General features: G+C 49.8%; 3 protein-coding genes and 1 long non-coding RNA gene across 13 annotated transcripts in view; 3 read left to right on the top strand and 1 right to left on the bottom strand.

Moving 5' to 3' along the window:
• Positions 1-674: 674 nt before the first annotated feature.
• SYNPO2L (synaptopodin 2 like) lies at positions 675-10486 on the top strand. 2 transcript variants are annotated; one of them, XM_051823211.2, is made up of 4 exons: positions 675-986; positions 2140-2291; positions 2741-3255; positions 6842-10486. In XM_051823211.2, the coding sequence occupies exons 1-4, from the start codon at positions 882-884 to the stop codon at positions 9007-9009; spliced, it is 2940 nt and encodes a 979-aa protein (XP_051679171.1). In that variant the 5' UTR covers positions 675-881; the 3' UTR covers positions 9010-10486. The 2 variants fall into 2 exon arrangements, with proteins under 2 accessions (XP_051679171.1, XP_017204193.1); XM_017348704.3 differs by lacking the exons at positions 675-986; positions 2140-2291; positions 2741-3255 and adding an exon at positions 4352-4529.
• LOC138845381 (uncharacterized) lies at positions 2674-24507 on the bottom strand. Of its 2 annotated transcripts, none has more exons than XR_011382443.1 (2): positions 24375-24494; positions 2674-2893 (listed from the first exon to the last, which is right to left on the bottom strand). It is a non-coding gene; the product is annotated as an uncharacterized lncRNA (long non-coding RNA). The 2 variants fall into 2 exon arrangements; XR_011382442.1 differs by lacking the exon at positions 2674-2893 and adding an exon at positions 23608-23971 and having other exon boundaries at positions 24375-24507.
• Positions 14756-20819, top strand: MYOZ1 (myozenin 1). Of its 2 annotated transcripts, NM_001082215.1 has the most exon segments (7): positions 16325-16397; positions 16920-17098; positions 18704-18947; positions 19289-19354; positions 19356-19364; positions 19367-19454; positions 20309-20540. In NM_001082215.1, coding segments are annotated over 7 exon segments (891 nt in total).
• USP54 (ubiquitin specific peptidase 54) overlaps positions 24362-24516 on the top strand; it is a 148865-nt gene continuing 148710 nt past the window's right edge. For 4 of the 7 annotated variants that reach the window (XM_070057816.1, XM_070057814.1, XM_070057811.1 and 1 more), the window contains exon 1: positions 24362-24498. The gene's annotated coding sequence lies outside the window, so the exon portion shown is untranslated. The remainder of the gene's footprint in view (positions 24499-24516) is intronic. The other 3 variants (XM_070057809.1, XM_070057808.1, XM_070057813.1) reach the window with 3 other exon arrangements.

Genomic DNA, 24516 nt, shown 5'->3' with positions numbered 1-24516 from the left:
GAGGAAGCTCCTGGATCCTTGCTTCAGATTGGCATAGCTCCGCTGTTGCAGCCAGTTGGGGAGTAAACCAGCAGATGGAGGACTCTCTCTCTCTCTCTCTCTCTCTCTCTCTGCCTCTCCTTCTATCTGTGTAACTCTGACTTTCAAATAAATAAATAAATCCTAAAACGAGAGAGAGAGAGAGTGATGTGGAGCAGCTGGGACTGGAAGCCATGCCCATATGGAATGTCAGCAATGCAGGTGGCAGCTTTACTGGCAATACCAAAGCACCAGCACCAATACATCTTTTTTAAAAGAAAAGAATTCCTCCACACAACACCCAGCAGTGCTGTGAGTTATAGGTTTCCATTTAGATTAACAGGTTAATTCACGCAGCAAGGGGGCACTGTCTCCTGGGAGCTTGTGGAACAAACCCACTCCTCGACAGCTCTGGAACTGAAGCCCCTGCTGCTACTACCTTAAAATGATAGCAGTTGAGTTAGTTCATCATCCTATCAGAGAAGACATGGTCCCCGAAAGGGTACATATTAGTTATGCAGTACTCTTGACTCCTGAATAAAAGGGCCATCAGGAGAATGGGGGCCATGGAGGACAGCCGCCAGTACTATAATTAGCTCTAGGAGTAACACAGCTGGGGGAGGGAGGGGAGTATAGCCGGCAACTATTTTGAGCACAGCTTGGATTGACAGGACGCATGTGCTGGACTGTACTGATCCCAGGGCCAAGCTGCCCGCCTGCGGTGTGTGGTTTGGGGGGGGGGGGGAGGCCTGGGGCCGCAGGAGCAGGACAGCAGGACAGGCAGGCCGGACGGGGTACCAGCACCTCGACTTCTCTCCCTGGGATACTGTCCAAACTGCGGGGGCCATAGGCCAAGCTGAGCGATGGGTGCTGAGGAAGAGGTGCTGGTCACACTATCAGGGGGAGCCCCCTGGGGCTTCCGACTACAGGGGGGGGCCGAGCAGAGGAAACCCTTACAGGTATCTAAGGTAAGGGAGAACCCCTGAAATGAGGTTTCTGGGAAATGGGAGCCCAAGGGAACCTGGGAAGAGTCATGTTTGTGACCTCTGGGGGCAGGGGGGCTTTGACAAAGTGGGGGTGGGTAGGTGGGCAGGGAAGCATGTTCAAGTTTGGTAGTGGGAGTAGTGTCTGAACATGGGCTTCTTATTGGGGACTGTTAGAAAAGGTAAGTTCCTGGCGCCCAGGGAGCAGAGAAAAAGAAAGACTTTGCTTCTGTCCTCTGCGGCATGACAGTAGAAGAGGCTCGGATCTGGTCATCCAGCGTTTGCTCTCCTGGTATGTCTCTATTCCAAACTCTAGGAATGTAGGGAAGGTTCTAATTTCTCTCTGGCTAAAATGATATGTGATTAGCTGGGACTGTCTCACCCAACCCAGCCCGGCCCAGCCCAGCCCAGCCCTGCCCTGTCCTGCCCTGCCCAGGCCTTCTGTGCTCCTCTTTCCCTAATTCAGATCCTTTCTCTCACTAGGCAAGACTTTTTTAGGTGCTGGAAGCATTATGGCAAGATCTGGCCTCTCAGATGAAGTCATTACCTTCTTGGTTTCACCCTACAGGCTTAATTTTCTGAACTGTAAAATGTGGGTAATAATAGTATCTACTTCATAGAATCTTCTAAGGATGAAATGCATAACATCTGTAGCACAGTGCCTAACTCAATAAATGGTAGCCATGTGTGTGCACACATGCCCCCCCCCCCATACACACACAATCATGATCTCCCAGAATCCAGCTGGACTCCTTTTGATCCGGTATGCTGCTCTTAGATCTTGACTGTATAATAGCACCTGGAATTCCAAGGCCTAGAAGAGAATTACTGGCTGGTATAGATATTGCTCCTGGAGGAAAATCTTAAGGATATAACTGTAATTTCTAACACCTCTCTCATGCAGCGGTCTCCAGGCCTCTTTCATTCAGTGATTATCCTAGCTCCCAGTAGTACTCTCTTGTTTGTAGTACTCTCTTCAGTTTGCACCTTCTTTGTTCTAGACAAGCCTCCTCAATGGCAGGCTAGCAGCTGTCCCCCTTCTTACCCTGAAAATCCTCTCATTTGGGTCCTTCCTGTCTTTTCATCCTATTCCCTTTGGAATCTTCTCTTACCTACAATCTCTTCTTCAACATCTCAGATCCGAAGACGGAGCCAGGCTGGCAGAGCAGGACTCCGTGAGAAGGACCAGCTCTTGGCAGTCAATGGGATCTCTTGTACCAGCCTCTCTCATGCCAGTGCCATGAATCTTATCGATACCTCAGGGAATCAACTTATCCTCACTGTGCGACGGTATGGACTCTTCCTCTGGTCCAAGGCTCCCACTGCCTGTCTCAGCTCTGTGTCTCACCGGCTTGGCTTCAGCAAATAACAAGTACCTACTTATGCTTGGGCATTTCTGCAGGAGCACAGACATTTGTGTATGCCTCCCAAAGGCTTCAAATGTATCTGCAGTTAAAAGATGGGAGTGCCAAATGGATATTTGGGTGTTGGGCCTACTTCAACCCCTGGCCTGTCTCCTCCTCATCACGTCTTCCTTTAAGCTCATTTCCGCTCACATTCCTCCAAGCACATTTGCCTCCCACTTTGTCTTTTCTGATCTTCACTCTTCTTAGCCCACCCATTCCCACTGTATGCCAGCCCTCGTCCACTCCCTTACCTTTTCCCCTCATCTCCTGCAGGTATCTCTAGCTGTCAGTCATGCAGCACAGCCCTCACGTTCTGTCATCTCTTCCATCCAGGGCAGCAGATTTGGGGCCTGTGCGATCTCCATCCCCTGGTGAGCTTCAAGTGCTGTCACCTTTATCTCCACTGAGTCCTGAGCCCCCTGGTGCTCCAGTTTCCCAGCCTCTTCAGCCTGGGAGCCTTCGCTCACCTCCTGACAGTGAGGCTTACTATGGAGAGACAGACAGTGATGCTGATGGCCCTGCCACCCAAGAGAAGCACCGCCGCCCCCGCCGCCGAGGTCCCACAAGGCCCACTCCTCCGGGAGCCCCACCTGATGAAGTTTACCTGTCTGACAGCCCTGCAGAGCCTGCAGCTGCCATCCCCAAGCCTTCTAGCCAGGGTGACAGCCGCGTGAGCTCCCCATCTTGGGAGGATGGGGCAGCCCTTCAGCCACCCCCAGCTGAAGCCCTACTATTACCCCATGGTCCCCTCCGGCCTGGTCCTCACCTCATCCCTATGGTGGGGCCTGTTCCTCATCCAGTGGCAGAAGATCTTACTACCACCTACACCCAGAAGGCCAAGCAAGCCAGTAAGTGTCTGAACCCCTTTTTCCAAGTCAGGATCCTTCAATCTGAGCCCTAAATCTATTCTTCCATAACCTTAATTTCTACCTACATTATCCCCCTTGGGTATAGTCTTGGTGACAAATGAAGAGAGATGAGTTGGGGGGGAATAATTATTCTCATGATCCCCATTATTTTTGCTGTTTGATCCAGTGAGGCAAAAAGGTCCAGGTGGTTGAATGCAACCCAGGAATGGGGTAAGTAGGGGAAGTGGAAAGTAACGTGAATAGAGGAAGTGTTTGGTGGTGGTGGTGGCTGCTATAGGTGTCAGGAAGGGCTGAGGGCAGAGTACAGATGCAGGGCGGGGGAGGCTTTGGAAGTGGGGCCATTCTATAGGGGCTCGTCACAGTGCTAATTACAGGCATAGCATCAGAGCTACCTTTGACATTTATAAGTTCAGCTAGGATTCCTAGGGACTGGGAAGCTATGGGATGGTCATGAGATCTCTAGGAAGTGGTGAAGGGAGGGATCTTTGGCTCCTTATCTTGGGCAAGAATGTAGGCCTGGGCAGAAAAAGCCAGTTCCACTATCTAAGGCTCTTTGCTATTTTTGATGTGAGCTACAGAATGAGATTTAAGAGTGAACTTTCTCCCTGCTCTAAGCCTCTCATCCCCCTCCCACTAAGACTTTTTTTTTTTTTATCACTCCCTGAAATACCAGGATTCTCCTCTAGTCCTCATCTTTATTTCTTCCCCTCCACTCTTCTGATTCTGAATCCATGGGATTGTGTGTCTTTAAGTCCAGCATAGAGCCTAAGGATATGACGGTTCAGTTCGACATCCCTGAGATTGCCAGTATCCAACAAAGAAATTCCAGATGCATGGGCAGGATTCCAAACTTATCCCCAATTCTCATTCCAACACCCCCTCCCTTTCCCATCATGCTGGGCGCGACTGTAGCTAGCAGCTCAGGGATATTTTTAGACAAGTAGACCTCATTGTCCAGTGGGGCAGGGTGGGGTGAAGGGAAGGCAGGTGGCTACGTCCATCACACCGGGGCTTGTAGGGCAGTCAAAAGAAGGGAAGGGGCCAGGCTCCAAAAATAGCACAGTGAGCTCACACAGCTGCCAGTTCTGGGGATGAGACAAAGGGGTTTTAAAAGGCGTGGGGGGTGGCTCAAGCTGGTCTTGCTCCAAGCAACACTGCCATTCTCAGCATGGACACCTTTGAGCCCATCAGCCAAGCCAGCTTCAACAAAGGCCCAAGTCCAATTCCTGAGCTCCAAGACCCATTCTATGCAGGTACTATCCTCCCATATCTGAGAGAGTTCCGGGGTCTACAATGGAAGGGAATATATTAATAGTTTGGGAAGAGTAGTCTTTGGGCAAGGTCTTACTCTCTTGTCCCCTCATCCTTTTTGTTGTCCTCTTCCTCCTTTTCTTGGGAGTTTCACTGCCCCTTGATTGGAATAGGTTGATGCTATGGCCACATGTCATAGGGTTTTTGACATGACCTGAACAAACTCATGGGAATGGAATGTCCACGTGTGTGTGTGAGAGAGAGGTGTGAGTATGTTATGAATATATGAGTCCATGGGAGAAGATATGTGCAAATGAAAAAATGTCTGTGTACGTGTGCAGCTAGCATCAAGAAAGCTTTGATACTAATATTTACTCACTTTGGGCCTTAGTGGTGAGTTATATGCTAAATTTACCAAATTATCTCACATTATTCTCATAGTAGTCCTATGAGGTAGCTATTATCATCCTTATTTACAGATGAGGAAACTGAACTTCAATGAAGCAACTCTTCCAAGACCCAAAAACCTGGACTGAACTCTGACCGCAGTGCCCATTCTCTCATCCACAGCACTGTTCTATTAGACATGTTGGGATGAGAGGAGTGAGTCCTTGTTAGAAAGGAGCTTGGTAGGGCCGGCGCTGTGGCTCACTTGGCTAATCCTCCGCCTTGTGGCACCGGCATCCCATATGGGTGCCGGGTTCTAGTCCCCGTTGCTCCTCTTCCAGTCTAGCTCTCTGCTGTGGCACAGGAGGGCAGTGGAGGATGGCCCAGGTGCTTGGGCCCCTGCACCTTCATGGGAGACCAGGAAGAGGCACCTGGCTCCTGGCTTTGGATCAGCGTAGTGCCGGCCATAGCAGCCATTTGGGGAGTGAACCAACGGAAGGAAGACCTTTCTCTCTGTCTCTCTCTCACTGTCTATAACTCTACCTGTTAAATTAAAAAAAAAAAAAAAAGGAGCTTGGTGTCTTGAATGGAAAGTAGACAGATGTTGCAGGATGAACTGGGGACAATGGACCAGAAAATATCCATGTTCAGGGTGGGGTCCTAGTAGCAGGGCAGCCTCTCCCATTTTCTGGCCCCACCTACCCAGGCCCCACATGGCACAGGAAGCCCTGCCCTAGTTCTCTTTAGCACACAGTCCTTGCGTGCCTCCCTGGTAGTGGCTGTCTGAGTTCTCTACATAGAAGGTTGGAAAATAGGAGGCAGCTCTGACCCCCAAAGAAGCCTACTACACTTCCCATCTCCAGCTGGGGAAAAGGAGAAGCTATTTAGCCTGAGACCTTGAGGTATGCTAAAGATCTGGAGGCTTGTCTTGGAGAGTAGCACCCTGGTTTTGTCCTGTGTCTTGGATCAGAGACTACCCTTGGCTGTGAGCAGCAGGAATGTGAAGCACAGAGGTGTGCTCTGGCAGTTGGAAGGCCAAGTTCAACCCTGAAATTCTGTCCAAACTGTTAGTAATGGAATCTCTGTAGGGGAAACTCTGGGAAGAAGGGTCACCTGACACACATAGGTGTGTGAATGCATTTGAATGACTCAATGTGGTTTTGCATGGACCATGTGTATTTACATAAATGTATGTGAACTGTGGTATAAGTAAGGGTATATGTGAGTGGCAGAGAAAAGTACATCAGAGAAAGTATGCCCACAGCTGGCTTTCACTGGACTGACAGGCTTGTTAAATGATGTGATGGGAGTTATTGCTATGAATAGTAATGATGTGAACTGCCTGATGGGGTGGAATAGTGAATAAGATACACATTGCAAAGGGTCCTTTGTGTGCTTATCGTAGAGATAAGGAATGTAAGAAGGGGCTATATTCCAAACTTTGTGAGAAGGTTCTTGACATGGTCTCTATGGTGGGAGAAAAGTGTCCCTTCTTGTCTTCTCTCCCTGGGAACTGCTTTGTCTCCCTGCCTACTATGGGGAGCAACACCTCCCCCTGACCCTTTGCCAGTGTGGAATGGGAAGCAGGTGAGGAATGCAGTGTTAGGTGGATAAGAGCACATCTCTGGGAAGATAAGTGTGGAGTAGAGGGAGGAAAGGACAGAAGAGCTGTGGTCAGAGCAGTGCCAGGGCAGCGAGCTGGATTCTGCCTCCCTCGAACTGCCCTTGGTTTCACCTTTCACCCTCCACTCTGCCCCCAAGCCAGAAGCCTTTGCCACAGGTAGAAGACATTGTGGGTGCTGCAAATGAAAAGACAGGAGGTGGGAGGTGTGAACAAGCTGGCTGGGTGTGGGTTCAAGCTTTGGGGAATAAGCTTAGAAGACGCTGGCAAAGCCCCACTGACCCTTCTACCTCTTGACCTCCTCAGAACTGCAACGGGCAGAGAGCCTCCAGGAGAAGAGTGTGAAGGAAGCCAAGACCAAATGCCGGACAATTGCATCCCTGCTAACTGCAGCCCCCAACCCCCACTCCAAGGGGGTGCTTATGTTTAAGAAACGGCGGCAGAGAGCCAAGAAATACACCCTAGTGAGCTTTGGGGCTGCGGCTGGGACCGGTAACGAGGAGGAGGACGGGGTCCCCCCGACCAGTGAGTCTGAGTTGGACGAAGAGGCCTTCTCCGACGCCCGCAGTCTCACCAATCAGTCGGACTGGGACAGCCCTTATCTGGACATGGAACTGGCCAGGGTGGGTTCCAGCACGGCAGAGGGCCAGAGCCCCGGGCTGAGTGAGGTCTCTGGGAGAGGGGTCCAGCTCTTTGAACAGCAGCGCCAGCGCGCAGACTCCAACACCCAGGAGTTGACTCACATTGGCCCAGCAGCCGTGCTCAACGGGCAGGGTCCGCAGTCACCACCTCGGGCCCAGAGCGCTCCCCCAGAGGCAGCTGTGCTCCCACCCAGCCCTCTGCTGGCCCCCACAACCAGCCCCAGACCCTTCCTCCCAGGTGGTAGCACCTCCACCCCAGCCGCAAGTGTCTTTAACCGGTCAGCCAGGCCCTTTACCCCGGGCTTACAAGGTCAGCGGCCTGGTACCACTTCGGTCATTTTCCGTCCCCTAGCACCGAAGAGGGCGAGTGAAAGTGTGGGAGGCCCGAGCCCTGCCCCACCCCCCTTCATATCCTCTTCGCAGGGGCCCACCCCGCTACCCAGCTTCACCATAGGGGGTCCCAGCCATGTGCCAGCCTCCGGTTCCCCCAGCGCCCCACGCTCCTCGGGCCCTGTGACAGCCACCAGCTCCCTATACATCCCAGCCCCCAGTCGGCCCGTTACCCCAGGCGGAGCCCCGGAGTCCCCGGCTCCCCCTAGCGCAGCTGCCATGACCTCCACCGCTTCTATCTTCCTGTCGGCGCCTCTGCGACCCTCTGCGCGTCCAGAGGCGCCGACCACAGGCTCTGCGGTCCCCGAGGCCCCCAGCACCAGGGAGCAGCGCATCTCTGTGCCAGCTGCCCGAACCGGCATCCTGCAGGAGGCCCGGCGCCGCGGGACGCGGAAGCAGATGTTCCGGCAGGGAAAGGAGGAGACGAAGAACTCGCCCAACCCCGAGCTTCTCTCGCTGGTGCAGAATCTGGATGAGAAACCCCGGGCCGGGGGTGCTGAATCAGGTCCAGAAGAAGACGCTCTGAGCCTCGGCGCTGAAGCTTGCAACTTCATGCAGCCACCAGGGGGCAGGAGTTACAAGACCTTGCCTGCACCTAAGACCCCGCCTCCAATGGCTCCCAAGACTCCACCCCCTATGACTCCTAAGACTCCACCCCCAGTGGCGCCTAAGCCCTCATCCCGGGGGCTCCTTGATGGGCTAGTAAATGGGGCAGCCCCTTCGGCTGGAATCTCAGAGCCACCAAGGCTGCAGGGCAGGGGTGGGGAGCTGTTTGCCAAGAGGCAGAGTCGGGCGGACAGGTATGTGGTGGAAGCTACACCTGGTCCTGGCCTTGGTCCTGGCCTTGGCCTGGGCCCTAAGCCTAGAAGTCCTTCTCCCACCCCCTCCCTACCCCCTTCCTGGAAATATTCACCTAACATCCGTGCCCCACCTCCTATTGCTTACAATCCACTGCTCTCACCCTTTTTCCCGCAGGCTGCCCGAACTCCCCCTAGTAAGGCCCAGTCCCAGGGGCCCCGGGCAACCCCCAAGCAGGGCATCAAGGCTCTGGATTTCATGCGGCATCAGCCCTACCAACTTAAAACTGCCATGTTCTGTTTTGATGAGGTTCCCCCAACCCCCGGTCCCACCTCCTTAGGGCCCCCCAAAACAGCTCGAGTCCAGGAGATCCGCCGATTTTCTACTCCAGCACCCCAGCCCACTGCAGAGCCCCTGGCCCCTACGGTGCTTGCCCCACGAGCAGCCACTACACTGGATGAGCCCATCTGGAGGGCAGAGCTGTCCTCAACCCCTGTTCCTAGCCCAGTTGTTCCTCCAGAGTCTCCTAGAGGCCTTGGGACTTCCCCCAGCTCCTATGGTTTCCAAGTAGCCAGGCCTCGATTCTCAGCCACCAGAACAGGATTGCAGGCTCATGTGTGGAGGCCTGGGGCAGGGCACCAGTGAGCAGGGCATAAGTCCCAGGACCAAGGAGAGGTAGAACATCGAGTTCCTAAAGTTGCTTCTCCTGCCCTTTCCCACGCCGTTGCCCAGTCATCTGGAGGGTGAATCTCGTCCTGCCAAAGATAGTTTTAGAGTTGGAATCCCATCCCCAGCTTCCTCCTCACTGCTCTGCTTTTCAACCTATTATCTCTACTTAGTTTCTTTGCATCTCTTCGTCTCTGTTTCCTGGCCTGCATCTCTGTCTTTATCTCCCACCTCTCCACCCATACTCCTCCACAGGTTTCTGTTTCTTTGCATTTCTGTCTTTCTCTCTGGCCTCATTTTATTATTCAATAAGAAGCACACAGAGTAGAAGTTATCCCCGGGACCTCAGTCAAGCAGCTCACCACCAGGCATACAGCAATGAGACTGAGCTGACCCGTTTACACTGAGCTATGCCTTACTGTGCTTTTCCAAGCTTGGTTGGCATATAACTAGGTGTGTATGCATATATGTGTGCAAGTTTGTGAGTGTGTGTGCACGGATGTGCTCTGCTGTCTGGGGCAAGAGTAAAAGGGAAGTCTAAATACCCAATTGGATTTTCTTCTTGGGTGATAAAGAGTCAGATATTCCCACGTGGAATCTAGTGGGGAGAAAGAGTTTCACTAGAGAGTAAGTCCTTAAAGACAAGCATCTGTAGCAAGGATACAGCATCTCGTGAAACTAATGGAGTATGAGAAGACTGAAGGGCCAGGACAGTTTGTATGGCCTGTTAAACCAGCTAGACCAGAAAGAGAACAAGAATTCATCTATTCTGCTGCATTTAGAGTAAGCAACTGGAGAGGCCTGTGCTGAGCAACCCAGAATCCAAGAAGTGAAAAAAAGAAAGGAAATTTCCTCTGAGAATGAATAAATCATTGGCTTCATGGCTGGCCTCATGAGCCTGAGACAGAAAGGAGAGCAACGGAACCAGGGTGTGTGGTAGAAACCAGGAGCAGAGCAGACATGAGTAGAAGTGACAGATCCACAGAGGGGATCATGGTGAGGGAGCGTGCAGCTGGCAGAGTAAAGTTGAGTAACAAGAAATCACTTGTGTGCGAGAGGGGGACGAATGTATTTGTTGGAGTGAAGGGGGATGATGGGGGGAGGCATGGGAGTGTGTGCTGAGTGTTGAAAGAACAGAGTCTGTGCTACCTCCTCTGAGTCTATCCTTAAGTTTGTCTCTTGCAGCATCTCATGACTACCTGGGAAAGGACAGGGAAACACCCAGAGCCCAAACCTGCTTTCAGTCCTATCTCATCTCTCAAAATCCAGCTCTTGTTCATTTTTAGCTTCAGGGCCTGATCTCTAATCCCAGAGGGGTATGGACTCTCCTCTCACCAAGATAATCACCAGCCACATTTGCTGTTTGATATGGACGGTGATAATTTCCTTTGCATATTGGGTGTGAGTCACAGTACTTTGGTTTGTGCACAACAATAAATGTATGCTCCATACTGTCTGTTGCTGTCATCTCTTCTAGTTTTATAATGAGATCCTGAGTGCCCCCTGATCTTCTCTAACCCATTCCCTGGATCTGATTCCTGAGCTCGATCTCCATTTCTGCTCTCCCATTTTCCACCCTGTTGCCTTTCCTTCCTAGGTCTTTTGCTCTTCTCCACTCATTTTGTCTCATTCCTATTTAGTCACCTCCACCATGGCTCTTGCCCCACCCCCCTCAGGTTCTCCTTGTTTTCTTCCCCTCCTCCATGCTTTTCAGGCAAGTTCTCTGTTTACAGACTAAGAGAAGTTGGAAAGTCTCTCTGAACTCAACATTTCCTAGTTCCCTGGAGGGAGCAGTCATGTTAAACAGTCTTTGAGAACTAAATGGAGGGAGAACAATGACTGGAGGTAAAGGTGGAATAGGAAAGGAAGGGTGGGGAGGAAAGGAGAGTGAGATGTATCAGCATGGATTGAGACTAATGAAGGGAAAGCTGGAGGCTGGTTAGAATTTGACTTTGGAGAGGGGAGGTCTCTGCATGCTGGTTAGAGTCTTGGCTGCTCAGTTTCCAATCTCTGCACCCATAGGGGAGACCCAGATATGGGAGACTCAAATGGAATTCCAGGCTCCGGGATTCCAGCCCCAGCCATTGCAGCCATTTGGGAAGTGAATCAGCAGATGGAAGACCTCTCTTTCTGCTTTCTGTCTCTGCCTCTTTCTCTGTAACTGCCTTTTTTTTTTTTTTTTTTTTTTTTTTTGACAGGCAGAGTGGACAGTGAGAGAGAGAGAGAGAGAGAGAGAGAAAGGTCTTCCTTTTGCCGTTGGTTCACCCTCCAATGGCCGGCGCGGCCGGCGCGCTGCGGCCGGCGCACCACGCTGATCCGATGGCAGGAGCCAGGAGCCAGGTGCTTTTCCTGGTCTCCCATGAGGTGCAGGGCCCAAGCACCTGGGCCATCCTCCACTGCTCCTGGGCCACAGCAGAGAGCTGGCCTGGAAGAGGGGCAACTGGGACAGAATCCGGCGCCCCAACCGGGACTAGAACCCGGTGTGCCGGCGCCGCTAGGCGGAGGATTAGCCTAGTGCGCCGCGGCGCCGGCCTGTAACTGCCTTTTAAGTAAATAAATCTTTTTTTTTTTTTTTAATTTTTTTTTTTTTTGACAGGCAGAGTGGACAGTGAGAGAGAGAGAGACAGAGAGAAAGGTCTTCCTTTTGCCGTTAGTTCACCCTCCAATGGCCGCCGCGGCCGGCGCGCTGCGGCTGGCGCACCGCGCTGATCCGATGGCAGGAGCCAGGAGCCAGGTGCTTTTCCTGGTCTCCCATGAGGTGCAGGGCCCAAGCACCTGGGCCATCCTCCACTGCACTCCCGGGCCACAGCAGAGGGCTGGCCTGGAAGAGGGGCAACCGGGACAGAATCTGGCGCCCCGACCGGGACTAGAACCCGGTGTGCCGGTGCTGCAAGGCGGAGGATTAGCCTAGTGAGCCGCGGCGCCGGCCTAAGTAAATAAATGTTAATTACAAACAAACAAACAAACAAACAAAAAAACCTGGGTTGGAGGGAGAAAAGTGCCAATGCTTCCACTTTACCAGCAGAGGGCACATTTGTGCGAATAACCAGATCCAGGACCCATATAATCCCAAGTACAATTTCTGAGAATTCCAAAAGGGCCCAGAGACCATTTGCTAAATAAAATAGCCTATATTAACCCACTCAGTAGTTTTACATACTCATTCACAGTAGATCCAACCTTCAGTGCATTTTTGAGGAGAGGGTGAGAGTGATGATGCAATCACCTTCTGCTGTTTAAAAAAAAATTTAGGGGCACGGCGCTGTTGTGCAGCAGGTTAACGCCTGACCTGAAGCACCAGCATCCCATATGGGTGCCGGTTCTAGTCCCAGGTGCTCTTCTTCAGTTTGAGCTCTCTGCTGCACCCATGTGGGAGACCCAGAAGAAGCTCCTGGCTCCTGGCTTCAGATTGGTGCAGCTCCGGCCATGGTGGCCAATTGGGGAGTGAACCATCAGATGGAAGACCTCTCTCTCTCTCTCTCTCTCTCTCTCTGTGTGTGTAACTCTGACTTTCAAATAAATAAATAAATCTTCCAAAAATTTTTTTAAAAAATTTAAATATCTGAGAAGCAGAGAGTGAGAGACAGAGAGAGAGAGAATCACCATTGTCTGATCCACTCCTCAAATGACTACAAAGTCTGGGGTGGGGTGGGGCAATGCAAGGAACAGGGAACACAATTCAGGAACCCAATTACTTGAGTCATCACTGCTTCCTCCCAAGAGCTGCATTAGCAGGAACTGGAGTCTAGAGCCAGAGGCAGGTTTGAAACTCAGGGACTCCAATGTGGGATGTGAGCATCTTAACCACTAGGCTAAATGCCAGCTCCCTTTTTTTTCTTTTAATTATTTGAAAGGCAGACAGATACAGAGGCAGAGGCACAGCGAGAGAGAGAAGTCTCCCATCTGGTGGTTTACTCCCCAAATGGCTACAATGGTTGGAGCTGGGCTGATCTGAAGCCAGGAGCCAGGGTGCTTCTTCCAAGTCTCCCACATAGGTGCAGGGTCCCAATGAATTGGGCCGTTTTCTACTGCTTTCCCAGGCCATACCAGAGAGCTGGATCAGAAGTGAAACAGCTGGGACTTGAACTAGCGCCAAAGTTGGGATGCTGGCACTGCGGGCAGCGGCTTTACCTGCTGTGCCACAGCGCCATACCCCTGCCCTTTTTTTCCCTTCTAATTGCTCCCTTAGATTGAGAGGAAATGGAGAAGGAGGACAAAAGATGAGGGGTCTATAGACATAATGGGTCTGGGCAGAGGCCAGCTGGAGGTGGGGTAGCTTTCAGCCGCTAGTCTTCCTATGAACAGGACACAGGAGACGGGCATAGATAGGAAGAATAGTGAGCTCACACAGGGACAATGGGTATTCTGGAAACTGTTAAAAGCCAATTCCTAAGGCAGCTGCACTGGGGTGGTGGTGGCTGCAGCAGATGAACAGCAGAGCTGGTTCCAGAACCTGAGCAGGAGGTGGAGGAAGATCCAGCCTGTTCATGCACTTACTGAGCAAGGGGTTAGGCAAATGATAGACTTCTCCCAAGGGGACTTTCAACACTGTGCTCCTACCTAGAGGTTCCTTTCAAACAGTGTGAATGGGATGGCCCAGATCCCATTTGAAGAAAATCTCAAGTAGGAACCTCAGAGAGCCTAAATGTGCTTTTATTATATCTATCCTGCATATGCATAGCAGGCTGAACTGAGTACTCCAACAGCAAATGACTGTTAAAGAAAGATCAGTGGGGCCAGCGCTGTACATAGCAGTTAAAGCCACCGCTTCAAGTGCTGGCATCCCATATGGGTGCCGGTTTGTGTCCTGGCTTCTCCACTTCCAATCTAGTTCTCTGCTATGGCCTGAGAAAGCAGTGGAAGATGGCCCAAGCCCTTGGGCCCCTTGGGCTCCTGCACCCATGTGGGAGACCCAGAGGAGGCTCCTGGTTTCGGATCTGCCCAGCTCTGGCAACTGCAGCCATTTGGGGAGCAAACTAGCAGATGGAAGACCTCTCTCTGTCTCTGCCTCTCTGTAATTCTGCCTTTCAAATAAATAAATAAATCTTTTAAATAAATAAATAAATAAATAAATAAAGGAAGATCTGCATGTTCACTTGTTCTTAAACCTGCCAGAGTTTAAGAGGAAAGAAAGAAATAAAGTAAAGCAGACAAGAATTACTGGACAAGTCTTCCCCACATCACCCCTGGCTGCGTAGAAAGCACCGAGTTTGGTTAATTTTGTCTCTGATCCTGCCAAGATCCAATCTCACAGAGAAAGACCAAGCAATCCAGGAACTTTAAAAGAGCGGTTCTGTTGTGAAGACTCCTTATCAGACATAGTGCCTTAAACCCTCCCATTCCCCAGTACACCCACAGGTCCCTCTGGCTCAGACCTGGATTGGCTCCCAGTGGCCATCAGAGCATGTTCTCTAGGTTCTGTCTCTCTTGCACTCTGAATTCCTATCCGCCACTTGCTGCCTGCTTCCTCTCTCCCTCTTAGTCTTCAGTTTCTCCCGGAAGGTGTTTTTGGATCTCAGACTCCAGGGCAAAGAGAAAGGGAGTCCCTGGACAGTCTGAACCCTGGCTCAGACAGCTCTAGGGGAGAATCCCAAAGGCCTTTCCTCCTTTCCTGAGCCTCTGGGCAGGGAGGGCAGGATCCTGGTTCCAGGGTCTCAGTGCCCCCTGTGCCATTTGAGCTGCCTGCACTCATCATCTCTATTAATAAACACCCTCCCTCCCCCACTGCCAGTGCTGCCCCCACGCCTGCCCAGCTCATGTTCTCCGGTCACAGCAGCTCAGTCCTCCAAAGCTGCTGGACCCCAGGGAGAGCTGACCACCGCCTGAGCAACTGGTAAGTCTCCAGGTCTCCAGCTACAGGGTCTGGAGCCCACTCTGTTGACTTCCGTTTCTTTATGCAATTATGATTCTTGATCTGGGGGGTGTGGCCTCCCTTCTTTATTACCCTTGGCTCCCAGCTGTCCAGGTCTGGGGAGCCACAGAGTGTTGGAAGGAGAACGGCCAAGGAGGTTGGGGGAAATGGAGATGTTGCGGGAGGCACTAGAGGAATGGGAAGCAGATATGAGGCCCCACTACGCCAGCAGAGTTGCAGATGTGTTTGTGAGACAGGATTCAGAAGAAGACCACATTTCACCAAGTGCCAATTTTTAGTTAGATAAGTTGGAGTCTATCTTATCTCAACTTGTTCCTCTCCATTGCCAGATGCTGTTACCATGTTCCTGTCTCCCCTCAGTTCCCACTGCCATGATATTGCTGAATTGACATGTGTCAGGGTTCAAATGTCTTCTGGCTTCTCCCTCCACTGCAGCTCTGGGGTCCGGGGTGGGGGTGGGGGGTTGTGACTGAAGGGACAAGCTGCATAGCCATGACCTCCCAGGCCATGTTCCAGCTGGCCCAGTGGTAGAACAACAACCTCTCCTTCTTATGGAGAATGTTTTTGGCTGAATCTCATCAACCCTGGCAGAACATTTCTCTAACCTCCAGGGGCTTGGGGTAAGAATGAGGAGAGACCAGAGCCTGGATTCATCGTCCTAGTCTGTTATCCCATTGCAAATGAAAACTTCAAGTCATGCCAAGCCAATGAATCCTGGGTGCATTGCCCTGCCTGCTTTCCTGTTGTTTTTTAAATATTCACACCCTTAGTTTTGTTCCTATTCCCTGCATCAGCTCTATGGTAAACAGCACACTGGAGGTTGGTAGAAAATAAAGACAAGGGGTGCATCTATACTTCCTGCCCTCCTTCCCAAGAAAAGAGAAACCCCAAAGCAGTGGATTTTCACCTTTGGGGCATAGATGACTTCTTTGAAAATCTGATGAAATTTTGTCCCCTGAAGCCCTTAGCCTCAGGTAAAGAAGTACTTCCCGGGGCTGGTGCTGTGGTGTAGTAGGTTAAGCCTCCACCTGTAGTGCCATCATCCCGTATGGGAACCCATTCGTGTCCTGGCTGCTCCTCTTCTGATTCAGCTCTCTGCTTATGACTTGGAAAAGCAATAGAAGATAACCCAGGTGCTTGGGCCCCTGCACTAGTATGAGAGACCTGGAGGAAGCTCCTGGCTCCTGGCTTCAGATCAGCTCAACTCTGGCCATTGGGGCCATTTGGAGACTGAACCAGTGGATGGAAGACCTCTCTTTCCATCTTTCTTCTGTCCGTCTGTAATTCTACCTCTAAAATAAGTAAATAAAATCTAAAAAAAAAAAAAAAAAGTACTGCCATACTGCAGACACTTGGTTTTGTCAGTCTCCGTCCATCCTCCAACTATTTTTCCCTTCCACCCAGATCGAGTCCACCTCCACAATGCCGCTCTCAGGAACCCCTGCCCCTAACAAGAAGAGGAAATCCAGCAAGCTGATCATGGAACTCACTGGAGGTAGGGGACATTTGCATGTACCCAGTGTGGGACTTCTTATTTAGAGTATCTTTGCCCCAAGGGTCCCAGAAATATAAAGTTATATAGGTTTGAGGGTGAACAGACAGGAGGAACTCCAGTTGGGATGGGAGAAGGAAAATTCTGTATTGACAGCTGCCTACTCTACCAAGGTCTGGCCCCTGGACTTTTCCCCATGCCCTAGTTTCTCCAATGGTCTCTTTCTAGGATGCTCCTTTACCTCTTTACACTGCACCCCAAACCCATGCCCCTTTGACCTCAAACACCCTTTCACTCTAGTATCCCCACTCTCTTCAGTCTCATGCATGCTCTCCAATTCTGAACCCAGGAAGTCAAAATGTCCCATAAACTAGAGAGTTTGGTCTGGCATCACAGAGAGCAGCTGCTCCCCTAAATGATCTCTGCAGGACAAACACACTCAGTTGTGGATAAAGTCTGCCTTCTGAGGTCAGAAAACCCCACCTTACTCTTTCCCTTGCTTCTTCCTCCCTACCTCTCTGAAAGGTGGACAAGAGAGCTCAGGCCTGAATCTGGGTAAGAAGATCAGTGTCCCACGGGATGTAATGTTGGAGGAGCTGTCGCTGCTCACCAACCGGGGCTCCAAGATGTTCAAACTGCGGCAGATGCGAGTGGAGAAATTCATCTATGAGAACCATCCTGATGTTTTCTCTGACAGCTCAATGGTGCGTTTGGAACTTCACCACTCTTTCAAAGCCTAATGCCTTTTCTGACAGTTTCTTGGCAGGCTCTGAACCTCCAAAATACCATCAACCTCCGCTCCCTGAGAATTTATAAGCTCATTAACCCCCCAGATATATTAAGCCCCCAACAGCTACAGGGTGTTACAGCCCATCTCTGAAACTGAAGTCTCCATCTGAAAGTCAGTGAAGGGGTGGGGAGTACCACACCCTCAGGGAGAAAATTCCTTCCCAGTATGGGTAAGTGTTAAAGATAGGGTTGCCAGATGAAACACAAAACACCCAGCCTTGTATTTTGAAGTAAAAATAAACAATGAATAATTTTTTAGTAAAATATGCCTTGTGCAAATTTTGGACATAAAAATCAAATTTAAATTTAAGATTAAAATACAGGCTGCCCAGTTAAATTTGAGCTTCAAATTTATGCAAACAGTACTTTTTTACATATGTATGTCCCATGCAATATTTAGGGCATATTTATACTAAAAACAAATACACAGTATTTGTTGTGTATCTGAAATTCAAATTTAAGTGATGTCCTGCAATTTTGTTTATGAAATCTGGCAACCCTAGAAGGAGTTATGTGAGTTTTTACAGGAATGTCTTCTTAAGTTATTTTATTTAAAGGGTCAGTCTCTTCTCTAGATGCTTTAAGATCCTACATCTCCTAGTCAGGCCCCTTTTCCAGAGAAAGAGAAGAAGGGATTGGAGAGGGGCCAGGCACAGGATGTGACAGCTGAGCAGGAAGGGGCCTTTCTCCATTTCCTTTCTTCATACTCCACCATCTCTGCATGGCTGGAGGAGGGTGGAAATCAATTCCTACATGGATGGAGCCAGGGGCAGGAGTGTCTGTCACTGGCCCAATGCAGGAGCAGAGTAAAAGTGCTGAGTCGGCTATACCTAACTTTAGGGAGGCTGAAATCCCTCCTCTCTGCCTGGGTCTGGTTACACTGGGTGGAGCATGGGGGTGTATGTGGTGAGGTGGACAGGAGAGTCTCCTGAAGGAGTTGGCGAGGCTATTTTTGGGTTTTGGGGCTGAAGCCAGTGTTGCCCTTTAGGCTACCCTTCCCCCCACCTGCTACCCTTTCCCTGTTAAGAAGTCTTGCTTCAACAGGCACCAAGAGAAAGGGAAAGAGGGAGGGGGGAAGGGGAGGGTGAGGCAGAGAGACAGTGAGAGAGAAAAGAGAGTTCTAACTGTTGGACAAGCAAAGAGAAGGGGGTAGTGATATCTCTATTTCTTCAAATTAAAACTGGGTTTCCCTGGTAACCTCATCCTCTCAAGTTTGAGTGGAGCAGAAGTCTTGGTTCTTTTTGCTTGTGTAAGGATAGGAAAGGCCAGTGTGGGGAATGATCTGCTCCCACCCTACAACTGGAGGGAGCCAAAGGAGTCCTACCTCTTAAGGAGAGTCTAGTTCCCCTCAGGTTACCAATCCACTCTCCATTTCTTGGAGAGAGGAATCTCAGAGGAGTCAGTGTCTTCTGTCTGCCCGTTGTCTCTGACCACCTCCTTCTTTGCTATGTACACCTTTGTCTTTGTATGTTTCCCATAACCTTTGCTAACCTTCTCTTCACTTTGTTCTTTCTTTTCAGGATCATTTTCAGAAGTTCCTTCCCACAGTGGGAGGACAGCTGGGCACAGCTGGTCAGGGAGTCTCCTACAGCAAGGGCAGTGGTGGAGGCCAGGCAGGGGGCAGTGGCTCTGCTGGACAGTATGGCTCTGACCACCAGCACCATCATGGCTCTGGGTCTGGAGCTGGAGGTGCAGGTGGTCCTGGGGGTCAGGCTGGCAAAGGAGGAGCTGCTGGTGCAGGAGGGGTTGGCGAGACAGGATCAGGCAAGTATTCACATCCAAGAGTAAGGAATCTGGTCCCTAGAGCAGAGATGTCCTCAGAAATGAGGCCTAGGCTGGGTGTGGGAGGGAAGGGGAGGCAAACCTAGAGATGGCTTGGTGGACTCTCAGTCCACTCTGAAGTCATATCTTTCAGTCACTTTTCTGGCTTTAGAGATTCAGTCCTAGCTCAAGCTGCCACCACACAACAAACCTTAAACAATTGCTGGATGTTATACCTTTGGCCCCTGGCCCCAGTAACGTCCCCAGTGCAGGAGTGTGGGATTAACTTTCATTGGCTACTAACTGTTATTATTTGACTTGCTTTTCTCTGCCATGACTACCAGGAGACCAGACAGGTGGAGATGGAAAACATATCACTGTGTTCAAGACTTATATTTCCCCATGGGAGCGAGCCATGGGGGTTGACCCCCAGCAAAAAGTGGAACTTGGCATTGACCTGCTGGCCTATGGAGCCAAAGCTGAACTTCCCAAATATAAGTCCTTCAACAGGTAGGGGTACTGGGGAAGGAATGAGTTCTAGTGTGTGGCTCTGGGGCCCTTAGCTGGAATGTTCAAATGTTTCAAAGCAGGGATGGCAGGCATATGGGGCCCCTAACTGAAGGTCTGTGTTCTTTTAATCCTAGCTCAGATTTATCCCAGCAGTGTGATAAAGGAAAAATTTGTTGGGAGGCAGGATTTGAATTCTGATTTATAGGCCACCTGTTACCTGTGTGGGCCTGGGAACATCACCCTACTTTTCAGCCTCGGGAGCTTTGACTGTAAAATGGGAATAATGATGTGTTTAAAGCCCTCTGATGCTCTCTTTAAGTATAGGATGCCATTACTTTCTCCATAGTACGATTTTTTTTTTTTTTTATACTCTACTTAAGTTAGGCTCCAGGCATCTATTCTTTCAGAGTTGGCTTCTCTAGACCATGGATGGAAGGGAAGACCTAGAGAAGTGCTTTTTGCATTTGGTGGTAAGGAGCCTAGATTTTCTAGGAAATGTTAATTCTCAGTCAGAGGAATACTGGGGGTGAGAGGATTGGATGAGGGAGTCTCTACATTATAATTTAATGTGGCTTCAGACCCTGGGTCTGTAGTATTTGGGGTCCCTTCCTTGGAAATGTGGATCTGGGTCACACCTATCCATGAGATATCAGTACCCACTAGCTTATTTTATTAACAGCTTTGGGGTCACAGTCAGCTGAGGAAGGGGAAATGGGGTGCTAAGGGAGAAAATAAGGAATACAGAAGTAATTTCAAACTAGAATTCACAGACTTCCCCATCCTCAAAACTGGGTAACATCTCATTGATCTGGCTTTGTTTGTTTTGATTTTTTCATTAATGTGTTCTTTTTCAGGACGGCAATGCCCTACGGTGGATATGAGAAGGCCTCCAAACGCATGACCTTCCAGATGCCCAAGTTTGACCTGGGTCCCCTGCTGAGTGAACCTCTGGTCCTCTACAACCAGAACCTTTCCAACAGGCCTTCTTTCAATAGAACCCCTATTCCCTGGCTGAGTTCTGGAGAGCACGCAGACTACCATGTGGATATTGGCATCCCCTTGGATGGAGAAACAGAGGAGCTGTGATGTGCTTCCTCCTCTAATTTGCAACAAGTTTCCCCTCTCTGGTTCTAGTTTGGAGAGAGAATGCTGAGCAGGATACTTCCACTGTTAATTCAGTGTCCTTGTGGGAACGGAGGGAAAAAAGGGGGAGATCTGACTTTCTATCTTTCACTGCCAGTCCCTACTCCAGGCATCGCTCCTCACCGACTCAGAGCTCCCCTTCCACTTGCTCCACAGGGAACCTGCTCTTTTATGGAATTTGCTCTGCCACCAGTAACAAATAATAAATTTCAAGGAAATGAATTCATTCTTCCTCTGATATTTGAGGTTAGATGAAAGCTGAGGCCAACAATGCACAGAGACTAACTAAACACAAATACTAAGCATTCATTATTCACACTTTAAGACCAGACCTGAGCTCTAGTTGCTTTGACTCCCACATGTACATCCACACCCAAAAACCACATTCATGGGTATGTACAAAGACATACTTATTCAGTAGCACACAAGTCAAATAATCATGCACAAACACACATGCTAGCCTCTGTGTGTGCAAAGCTGACTGTTGTGCATTGTGGTTAGGAAAAAGTGTTAATAGCTCTCTATATAACTGACTGGAAACTGAGAAACAGCACACCAGGAAGGGGAAATAGAGTGCTATGGGAGACAAATCAGGTTACTCTGATTATCACAGAATTTGGGCATGTCGTAAAGTTTTCGGATGACACCAGAATCTGCTTAGGAATGTATATGCCAAAGGTTACAGATAACCAAAAGGGTAAAATGGAATACAGAGCAGCCATGTGGATGAAATTCAGAAGGGAGTGGGAAAAAGCCGCTGCAGTTATAGAGGATGTCTGGCCCTGTGTGAAGATAGCAAGCAAAGATCTAAGGGCTGGGGCTGGCATTGTGGTGTGGTGGGTTAAGCTTTTACTTGCAATGCTGGCGTCCCATAGTGGAGCAACAGTTTGAGTCTTGGCTGCTTCACTTCCCATCCACCTCCTGGGAAAGCAGTACTACTGTATTGAACACCAGACTTAGACTCTAATGAATGCGCAATCTCAGTGACTTCGGGTCGTGGTATTGTGGCATGTAGTTTATGTAAAAGAAACTCTAGTTGTTAACTCAAATGCTGCAGAATCTAGGCATGTAACACTGAAAGATGACTGTTGTAAAACAACAGGTAGTAATGGGGACTAAGCTGGACTCTACTCTCAATTCCAGGTTCCTGCTAAAGCACAATCCTAGGAGGAGGCAGCAGGTGATGGCTCAAGTACTTGGGCCCCCCACCCATGTGGGAGACCAGGGTGGAGTTCTGAACTTCTGGCTTTGACCTGGACCAGCCCTGGCCATTGTGGCTATTTGGGTAGTAAACCAGCAAACAGAAGGTTCTCTTTCTCTTTTCTTTCTTTTCTTTTATTTTTATTTTTATTTTTTGACAGGCAGAGTGGATAGTGAGAGAGAGAGACAGGTCTTCCTTTTGCCGTTGGTTCACCCTCCAATGGCTGCCACGGCTGGCGCGCTGCGGCTAGCACACCGCGCTGATCTGATGGCAGGAGCCAGGTACTTATCCTGGTCTCCCATGGGGTGCAGGGCCCAAGGACTTGGGCCATCCTCCACTGCACTCCCGGGCCACAGCAGAGAGCTGGCCTGGAAGAGGGGCAACCGGGACAGAATCCGGCGCCCCGACCGGGACTAGAACCCGGTGTGCCGGCGCCTCAAGGTGGAGGATTAGCCTGTTGAGCCGCGGCGCCGGCCAGGTTCTCTTTCTCAATCTCACTCCCTCTCCTTCTCCTACTCTCCCTCTGCCTTTCAAATCAAAGAAAGAGGGAGCGGCGCTGTGGTACAGTGGGTTAAAACCCCAGCCTGCAGGGCCGGTATCCAGTATGGGCACCAGTTCGAGTCCCGGCTGCTCCACTTCTGATCCAGCTCTCTGCTATGGCCTGGGAAAGCAGTAGAAGATGGCCCAAGTCCTTGGGTCTCTGCACCCACGTGGGAGACCTGGAAGAAGCTCCTGGCTCCTGGCTTTGGATCAGCTCAGATCTGGCCATTGCAACCATCTGGGGAGTGAACCAGTGAATGGAAGACACCCCCCAACCCCCGCTCTGGTTCTACCTCTCTCTGTAAGTCCATCTTTCAAATAAATAAAATAAATCTTAAAAAAAAAAAAAATCAAAGAAAGATCTAGGGATTACAGGGCACTGCTGCAATGGTGCCCAGAAAACACTGTAATTGGAAAGAAGCTGTTAAGAACCTCAGAGAAATGAGCAACCATACTTTTTATTGATTTTAAGCATGGGGTCTCTCTAGAGTCCTAGATTTATTATGTAAGAATAAAGAAATGGCATTACATCTGGTAAAATAACCTTTTTTTTTTTACTAAAATCTTTATTTTTATTTATTTGAAAGTGGATGAGAGGGAGAGAGAAAATAACTCCCAATAACTGGTTCACTTCCCAAATGACAGGACCAGGAGCTGTGAGTTCAGTCCAGGTCTCCCACGTGGATGGCAGGGACCCAAGTACTTGAGCCATCTCCTGCTGCCTCCTCCCAGGGTTGTGCATTGGCAGGAAGCTGGAATTGGGAGCAGATCTGACTTAGTCCCCATTAATATGTTGTTTTACAACAGATCATCTTTCAGTATTACTTGAGTAGCTTCTGTGGCATTTGAGTTAGCAACTTCAAGGGTTTCTTTTATATAAACTGCACACCCATAATACCATTATCCAAAGTCACTGAGATTGATCATTTATTAGAGTCCTAGTCTGTGATGTTCAGTATGGTAGTCACTAGCCACAGGTGACTGACTATTGGACTCTTGAAACTTAACAGTCTGAACTGAGATGTGCCACATGAATAAAAAAGTACCACATTTTTGAAAATTCAGTATTTAAAAAAAGTTATTATTAGTAACAAAACTGATTACATGTTGAAGTGATATGTTGAACATGTTGGATGAAAAAAAAACTACTAAAAATCTGTTAAAAATGTGGTGACTATAGCTTTTAAATTGTATGAGGGTCACAACATGTTTCCACCGACGATACTAGTCTAAACCACCCTATTAAAGTTATTTAGGGACTTCAACAAATGAAAATGAATTCTCTATTTATTAATTTCTGCCCCATTTGTTCCTTTTCCTTATTACCCAAAGTTCTTTTCATGCATCTTCCGGTTCAGATGCTGCTCAGTTAGTCTGCATTTACAGAGATGGCTCTTCTACTGAGTGTTGAGTCAGTTGAAGGAACGATGTGTCCACAGGATGGCAAGCAACAATCGCAAAGGTCAGATCACACAGCAGTGCGGTTTCCCTCCGCGTCCCAGGCGACAGGATGCGACACACCTGTGCCAACGTTCGATTGGAGGGAAGGGGTGCTAGGGTAACACATTTCCTATTTTGGTCCGGCGATCTATTAGGGCGGGGCACTCACGGAGCAACATTTCTGAGAAGCCTTCTACAGACCACGGTGGAGAAAGAACACATGAAAACTTTTTGAAGACAGTTAATGAGATGGGAAGGTCAATTTCTGGCCTGCCCGCTCCCTCTCAAACTCCTCTACATGCGTTAAGAAAACGCCGAGAAAACAAATTTCAGCTACAGGAGGCTACGTTTGCGGCAGTTTAAGAAAGCTGTATCCCCAAAGTTATCCCAGAGTAGGGCCTGCCATATTCACTTTCCTCAGCCTGGACATACTGTCCCAGCTACACTAGTTCTACGACTTTCGGTCATTCAAGCTTCGCCCTCGCCCGCGCCCCACCTCCAAACCCTTCAAGCCACCCCCGAAACGCCTTGCAGCCGCCATTTTAAACAGTACTATCGCGAGATATACTTAGCTGTCTCCAGCCTGACTCATTTACTTTCTTGCGAGAGTCTCTTCTCGGCTGTTCTCGCTGTAGTTGAGGAAAGTGTCGCGAGAGCTGGTTGCCTTGGCTCCCTGTAGCTATAGCAGCCGCGGCGGTTAAGGATGCGGCGGCGGGAGCGGTGAGTGCGACACCCTCA

This window comes from Oryctolagus cuniculus, chromosome 15 (assembly GCF_964237555.1).
Source record: "Oryctolagus cuniculus chromosome 15, mOryCun1.1, whole genome shotgun sequence".
NCBI classification, from domain to species: Eukaryota; Metazoa; Chordata; class Mammalia; order Lagomorpha; family Leporidae; genus Oryctolagus; species Oryctolagus cuniculus.
This window is presented reverse-complemented; position numbering and strand designations above follow the sequence as displayed.

Coding starts and splice junctions, on each gene's coding strand:
- SYNPO2L (XM_051823211.2), top strand. CDS start 882: ATGGGTGCTGAGGAAGAGGTGCTGGTCACACTATCAGGGGGAGCCCCC. Junction 987..2,139: donor AACCCTTACAGGTATCTAAG/GTAAGGGAGAAC, acceptor TCAACATCTCAG/ATCCGAAGACGGAGCCAGGC. Junction 2,292..2,740: donor CTTATCCTCACTGTGCGACG/GTATGGACTCTT, acceptor TCTTCCATCCAG/GGCAGCAGATTTGGGGCCTG.
- MYOZ1 (XM_008269905.3), top strand. CDS start 16,325: ATGCCGCTCTCAGGAACCCCTGCCCCTAACAAGAAGAGGAAATCCAGC. Junction 17,099..18,703: donor TTTTCTCTGACAGCTCAATG/GTGCGTTTGGAA, acceptor CTTTCTTTTCAG/GATCATTTTCAGAAGTTCCT. Junction 19,455..20,308: donor AAATATAAGTCCTTCAACAG/GTAGGGGTACTG, acceptor GTTCTTTTTCAG/GACGGCAATGCCCTACGGTG.